At 42.3% G+C, this 7,570-nt stretch overlaps 1 protein-coding gene across 1 annotated transcript in view; it reads right to left on the bottom strand.

The window, feature by feature from the left end:
- Positions 1-475: 475 nt before the first annotated feature.
- Positions 476-7,570, bottom strand: part of TCF21 (transcription factor 21) — a 9,020-nt gene continuing 1,925 nt past the window's right edge. Inside the window, exon 2 of the mRNA XM_026844536.1 lies at positions 476-646. Coding sequence (XP_026700337.1) covers positions 476-646 — 171 coding nt within the window. The remainder of the gene's footprint in view (positions 647-7,570) is intronic.

The raw sequence follows: 7,570 nt of genomic DNA, 5'->3' as shown, positions 1-7,570 counted from the left end.
GTATGCTGTCGGTAGGGAGTAGAGCCTGTGATGTCTTTCAGCTATACCTAACATTTTCTGTTGGAAGAGCTGTTTGTTGTGCTTCACTTGGGAACCCAGGAACAAATGAGTGTGGCTGCACTGTGGCCAATAAAAGACCCACCACCGAGACTGAAGAATGAAATAAAGTTTCCAGATAGATTTTAGGTTTATAAAGACACATCAATCTTTATATAAGAAGTATATCATATGTATATTTATATCTGTGTAGTGCAGAGTATTCACTGTATCGACAATTTTATGAAATTGAGGTTCTGTCATTATGAACTTTCCATGTGTGAAGTGATGGCAGAATAGCTTTAATTAGGATAGGTGAAACACTATGAAATTTAAATTTTGAAGTCTTCAGAGTTGGGATGTTTTCCTCTGCTAGATTCAATTTAATCCTTGAAATGCATTACCAGGTTCACTTGTCAAGAATAATTATTTCAGGTTCTCACTTAAAATCGGCTGCGAGTCCATTAGTGACAGAATCGCTGGTTAACACCGGATTTGCTTCCCTGTTAGGCCGGTCTCGCAGCAGCGTGCGGCAGCGCTGCCACCCGGCGCCCTCGTACAGAAACGCATCCACCGCAGCTAGGTGAAGGTGGTCAAGCGAGGCGAGCTTCTAGAAACAGGGAGTCTGGATTTAGAGCAACTGTTACCACAGTTCAGTAACTCTGCACGGGATCGCCAGCATTTTTATGGAGTGCCTTAAGGCTGTTTTAATTCTGTATGGGCTTCAGCCTAATGGCTCCGAGTCATTACAACGCTGCTAATGTGGGTAGATTGTTATGATGTCTTCTCCCTGACAGTTCTTTGGAGGAGCTATATAGCTGTATAACAACTGATGCTGATTTTTTTTTTTTTTTTTTTTTTTTTTTTTTCTGAGCTTCTGTTTTTATAGCATGCTCATAAAGGTCTACATAAATTCAACATAAAATGTCTTCTAGCAAATACACATCCATTGTGTATCTCCACATATTTGCTCTTTTCAGGGTATAACTTTTTCTAGCAGGTGTTCCACAGAAATGTGCAGTCATCACTGGACATAAAGAAATTTTTTTTTACTGATGGAGGGATGAACCCTTGCCGTTTCAAAGTTTTGACTGCTGTGTCCATCCAAACTTTTCCTGTTTAGTCTAGGACATGTTCTGAAGATTGCCTCTTTAAATATATATATTTGCAGAATGTGCAAATGTATGCAAGTAGTTATGATCACATTAACATGGAATGCAAATAAGGTGATTTGGCACCTACTTAATTTGATGTGTAAATTTATCAGTTGTGTATGCAATTTTATTCCACACCTATCTAGTTACAAAACTGGTTATCCTGTCCTTATGTTCTCCCCCTCCTGGTCTGAATCCCTCTGTGCAACTAACTTTTCTCAGTGGCTTCCACCATGAGTATGACTGAAATGCTAAGGATTTCCCACCTGCAGGAACTGTGTCCTCATCTGCCTCTTGCTATTTCTTGTTCTAACTTACCAGATGCTGTGCTGACATCAAACAGGGAAGGCACAGAGGCCATTTCTGACACTGTCGCTTCCTTACTATGTGATTTAATTTTCCTATGCCTTTGTTTCTCAATCCATTGTTTGGGAAGTAAAGAGGAGATGGAGGTGTGTGTGGGGGGACTGTTTCCTGTGCTTGGACATTCTGCAGAGTGGATTTGTGGGCTGCTTAAGACCATCAGTACTAGTGCAGTAAAAATAAGGATATCCAACGTTTAGGACACCGCACATATTTTTGTTCTGTGATTATATCAGTGAGAGTGAACAAAGATGTAATTTCATTATGTTATTCAGCTCTTAATTGCAGGGCTCTGTCAAAAAATCACTCATCATACTGAAGCAATTACCTGCTTACCTGGATTTTTGCATTTTCACAAGTTTCATTTTCAGTCGTGTAAGGTCCAGTTGCAAGGTAGACTGTGGGAAAGTGTAGGGGTGAGAAGAAAGCTGGATGGCCCCTTGAGGCAGCCCACAGTGAAGACTAGATGAAGAGTTTTATACAGCTGCATCTTAAGTACTGTGGACTCTGTGCAGAAGACTGTGCTGAAGAGTTTGTCTTTGAAGAGGACATACCTAGGAGCAAGCTGTATCTCTCACATTCCATAGAAATGACATTTTGTGGAATGGTCGTCAGCTACATGCGTATAATACTGCAGGTTAATTATGAGACATCTCCCAAGCTGGCAGCCAACAGGGAATGAACTTAAACCTGTGGCAGAAGATCAGTCAGGGAGGGAACCCTTTGCTCCAGGGCTTAGTTTATAAGGTGAAACTGAACTCAAATGTACCTTCTCACACTTCTCTGATGATGTACAGTATGGTGACTCATGCCAGCACTGTTAAACTGTTACCTTTCTGCCGTAAGTGGTACTTCAACCAGCTCCACAATATTCAAATACTCTCCTTAATTTTATAATATATATTATTTTATATATTTGTATTTGTATATAAAAAAAGATACTATTAACATGGAGCTGCTTGGCAATGGTGAGAAAGAGATACTCTGAGAGCATATGTCAAATTTTGGCATCAGGGAGCTCAGAACTCAGGTGAGAGGGGAACTGCAGAGCCTAGTAGAGTTGGGCAACAAATGAATAGGGGTTTTCAGTGTCATAATTTAGGATATAATGTTGTTTAAATCTCATGTTATGTTTGTTCTTGAACTTGGTCTCTTGCTTCTAGTGACCTCTAGTCTTAATATGTTAAGTTACAAGAAACAAAAAGGAAAGGGGGTCCCCACTAAAAATTTTTGACCCATAAAAGAAGATAGCAGGTTCACCTAGAAAACAAGAAGAGAACAAGGGTGGGGTGAGACAAAGGCATCAAGTACCTTTATTGGTCTAGCTTCTAAGGCTGCAGTGACACTGATAAATAAAAGAGGGCCAAGGCTTATTTCTCATAGTGTTTGGTTGTTAGCAGGGTCCTCGGCATGCCTTTGGCCTGTCTGACTAACTTTCTCCCACAAAGTGTCCAAGCACGGTTTGGGAATAGCATGAGAGTAGAATAAAACACAAGTATGTGTGGATGTAACCCTGGCCACAGCACTGGCTCTCAGAGACAGATAATGGTCCAAGGCCTGTTTTAACTATACGAGCAAGTGTAGATATAGATATACAGTCTGAGAGGGAGGATCCTTCCTTACACCCTTCTCATTCCTATCTTTACACCGAATCCAAAGAGCAAAGAGCCCTGGCGACTTCAGTGTGCCTAGAACAGCTCATAAGTTTGTGCAGCAGAAGAGCTGGCGCCCTAAGCCTACACCAAGCTTATGACCCTTTAGCCAGGCAGCTGTCCACTCTGTGCCTCTTTTTCTTCCCATCTGTATAATGGTAACAACCTCCTATAGAAAAACGTTTGGTCATGAGGTGGCGGCAAGTGCTCCAAGTTAACTGCTGTCTTGTTAATTTCTGCGTTGACTCTGAGGTGCCAGTGATACAAAAGTCCCTATATAAGAACAAAACAACATGTTATCGGTGAGGAAGAACTGTTCCCATTCTGGTCAGCAGGGCTGTCAGAAAGCATTACAAGAAATAGGATGCTGAAGCAAGAGGCCACGCTGACACTTGGGTTGCTTATCGCACATGATGGTCTTTGCCTCATCCCTGACGGGGGAGGGAAGTGCCGCCGCAGCAGCCTGGGAAGCCATCCAGTGGGACAGTTATCTGTGTGAGCACATCCCTGGGAACTCTCGCTGCCTGTGCCCACTCCGCCTCCCCTGCTGCTGTGGTGCAGGATTTTGCAGATGTTCCTCCCAGAGAAGGCAGCTGCAGCTCTCAACCTCCCGGTTTCCATCTCCCCGGTGGTCTGGCTCCACCTGGCTGTGATGGAGCTGCTGATAGTTTGTCCCTTCCCCAGCCCGTCCTTTCACAAGCACTGAGAGGTAGTAGTCAGATGAAGAGGAATTATTCTATGCCTTTTCTCCCCTTTCCTTTTGTCTCCTGGCCATGTAGCTGTCCCTTTCCCTTTTCCCCCTAGTGTTTCTGATCCCTGTTTCTTAAATAACATGTAAACAACAGAGAGAAAACTCGAATGTGTAGATAATCCATATTTACAGTCAGATATGGTCTTATAGTTTACACAGCAGCCTGAGATGTAAATAAGGGTTGGTGGTTTTCTTCTTGCTTAAGGAAATTGGCCTCTTAGAATTTAAAGTGAAGGAATGATTTGCATTGTTTTTTATTCTCCTACTTTTGTTATGATCGGATTTTTTTTCCTTGCAGGGGGGTTTGGATCTCTCCACTCCCCATGCGAGGACGGTGTAGCTGTGTGCACGCATGCGCATCGTCTTGAAAACGCATTTCATCTGTTTACAAGTTTCAGCTTAAGGGCAAAACCTTAAGGCAAGAAAATGCGTCATCTCGGGATTGTTGTGACCCTAGGGTATGTCCACGCCACATTTGGAAAATGCGATGACTGCATGCCTAGGCCTACTCAAAGTTGTTTTTATACAGCTAGCTCAGATACACCCGTGTCTGAAGTGAAATGAAGACAAATCAGTTACTTGCAGAACTCTGCTGGGTTTGGAGTGTGCCGGCAGCAGTCCTTGCAAAGGTAACACATGATTTTTCCCCATTCCCCGAAGGAATTTATGTCAGATTTAAGACATCTCAGGGTTGCAGAAATTCACCAAGCCGTAACCCACCAGTAGCTTTGCAGCACTAGAGTCAAAAAAAGCCATTATTACTGGTTGTGCCACTTCCCATCCATAAAGCACGCTGGGCTGAAGAGCATGAAGCAATCCACAGCTGACTAGTGAGCACAAAGTTGTATCTACCCTGTGGGCCTGCATTTAGCAGCGCAGCCTTAGTGCAGGAACAGTCAGTATTATATGGGCCAACAATGAACATGGCCAATTTGAATTGCTGGCTGTTGGGAGAAATTCTGTATGGAGGCTTTTCTAGGTGTATGTATACAGGAAACTGCAGAATGCTCTGTTGTTTGATGCCACAGATCTCAATTTCATTGAAATCCAATTTCATTTCAATGTCAGTAACAATTCTGTTGAAAACTCATCCCTTTTGGGAGACTATGAGTGATAATTTATATTTAGATATCCAGACAGATATTAGAAATAACCTGCACTTTCATCAGATTATACCCTCCACTTTGCACACCAGATACATGTGAGTTTTGTTCTCTTTATTACCTGCAATTAGTTAATGTCTTTTGCTTATTTTATTTTTGTTAGCTACAAATAATAATAATGAAAGGCAATGACAGTGGCATTTTGGGAAAGATTACCTTTTGAAAAATACATGTGATTCATTAACAAGGAAGCCTGTCTTTCTGGGCAGACACTGCTGTGGGGTTATCCATACAAGTGTTTCAAACAAACCTGTGTTTGTGATCCTGTCATTATATCCGGGGTTCAAACCAGCTTCCCTGCAGAAGAAAACACACAGATTTTCTGTGTCTTTTAATTTCCAAGGTGAGCTGGAAATTTCGACCTTGGAGGCACTTTAAAGAGTGACCTGTCTAGTTTATGTTCTCCTTGTGCACCTTGCAGCTCAGGGGCATGACCATCACTGTGCCCTCGCTGCCCCAGTCAGCACCCAGGACAGCAAGGCATTGTGCAGGTGTTTGCAAAGCAGCTTTCTTGCTACGCTGATGTTTCAGACTGGCAGATTTCCATCCCAGTGAGAGGGTAAGATAAGTCTAAAATGTATTTTCTGTAAGGGATGGAAAAATGCTTGCTCCTAGAGACATTATGGACTGTGCACACTGCTGCAAAGGAGTACAACATGGGCACCAAACCCAGGAGCCGGAGCACTGAGTGCAGCTCCACAAAGAAAGTTTTTTTCTAGTCTCTAGCTGAACTGAAAAATGGTCATGAAGTTGGGTGGAACTGGGTTTCCTTCCAAAAGAAAAAAAAAAAAGAATAATAGTATTAAAATCAGATGGGACTAAACTATTTTTAGAGAGTTCTTATCTTAAAACACATAGGTCCATAAGCACGTTTTCTATGAACTTGTATCCTGTGATTGAAGCAGTATTTGAAGCTTCATCTATAGCTGGCACTCTGCTCTGTATGCTCTGATACCTCTGATAAGGACTGAGTTCATGTTGAAAACTTTCCTTTAGTTGGAGAATTTAAAGGGTTTTTTCTTTACTCAGCTGCCTGCTTTCACAAAAAAAAAAAAAAAAAAAAAAAAAAAAAAAAAAAAAATTACAGCAATTTAGTTATCTTTGAGACCTCTGTCAAATTCAGTTGAAATCAGGCAATGAGTTCAAACGTTATTAGGAGAGAATGTATACAGACACTCATGCAGCTGCATCTACATCCATGTAGATACAGAAAGATAAATCAAGTCAGCTTTCTTTCCACATGGAGAAAGGGTATATTTTGGTAAATATTAAAATGCATCTCTTTATACAGAAAAGCAAGAAAGCAAACAAAATATTTTCTTTAAAATCATTAACATCAATATTTAAAAGGGTCTCCTGTTTTCCCTTAGCACATTTTCAAGTTCCTTTCAAAATCATGAATTCCCTCAGAGTAAATATACATTTTCTATTTGCAAATATTTTTCTGTAAAATTTCACTAAGCAGCGCAGAAGAATAATTTCACTCATTGTTCTCCTGAGATACATGGTAAGACTCTTAATTCATCTAAGAAACTTGGGCTGTTGAAGCCAACTGCCAGTACAGTCTGGGCTGCTCCTTACACAAGAAGTCAGTGGACTGAGGGTTCCCAGCCACATAAATGCCTCCAGAAAATATGTTCGTTGTCTTCAAAATGGAGATAAAGCTGCTGATTGTTTTAGTCAGAGTAAAGTCGTTATTTACCTTTCTGGGTACTGCTGGTTGCTTTTGTTTATTGCTTGTTGCTTTTTGCCTTTTTGTTTGTTGCTGCTCAGAGGCAAGAACGGAGGAAGGTGGAGGATGCTTGAGTTTCATCCTCAAGGGGCTTGCAATCGAGACAGCTAGATAAAATGAATAGCAATAGCTGCACGAGAAATAACGGTGTCTACAGCCTCCTCTTACTGTTCCGCTTACATCGCAGCTTTTGGCTCATGGTCATGGCTGTGTTCCTCGCATTTCTCCCGTCTTTGTCTGTGCTGTGTTTCAGGTGGCAAATGAACAGTGAGCGTGGCTAACTCAGAAAGGTGGGGAGGGTGCTGAGTGCAGTCAGGAAGCCCTGCAAAGCAGGGTGGCAAAGAAGCCATGGGAGAATATTCCGAATTTAACTCTTAGTTTTATGCGTATCTCAGATGCCTACCACCCTCTGCTTTCTAGACGGAAACCAGCACCTTGCTATGAGTCTCGAGCAGGCATTAGTGTGGATTTAAGTGGAAATTTTGAGTGGTTAAAGCCAACGGTTAATTTCAATTCAGTGGGTGAATCCAGTGGTTAAAATGGTATTTGAGCATTTGCTGCACCAGTCAGTTGTGCTCAGCTCAAGGTTGGAGTGCTCCAGTCTGTCTCCCCTCGAGAGAACAGCCATTCCTGAGGAATGTCCCAGTGCCGGGGTGAAGCTGCGCTCCGCGGAGCTGCCCCCCCTCCGGCCATAGCTCGGCCTGGGCGAGGCGAGCTTC

The sequence above is a fragment of the Athene cunicularia genome (assembly GCF_003259725.1).
Source record: "Athene cunicularia isolate RWA chromosome 3 unlocalized genomic scaffold, athCun1 chr3_part1, whole genome shotgun sequence".
Taxonomy (NCBI): Eukaryota; Metazoa; Chordata; class Aves; order Strigiformes; family Strigidae; genus Athene; species Athene cunicularia.
This window is presented reverse-complemented; position numbering and strand designations above follow the sequence as displayed.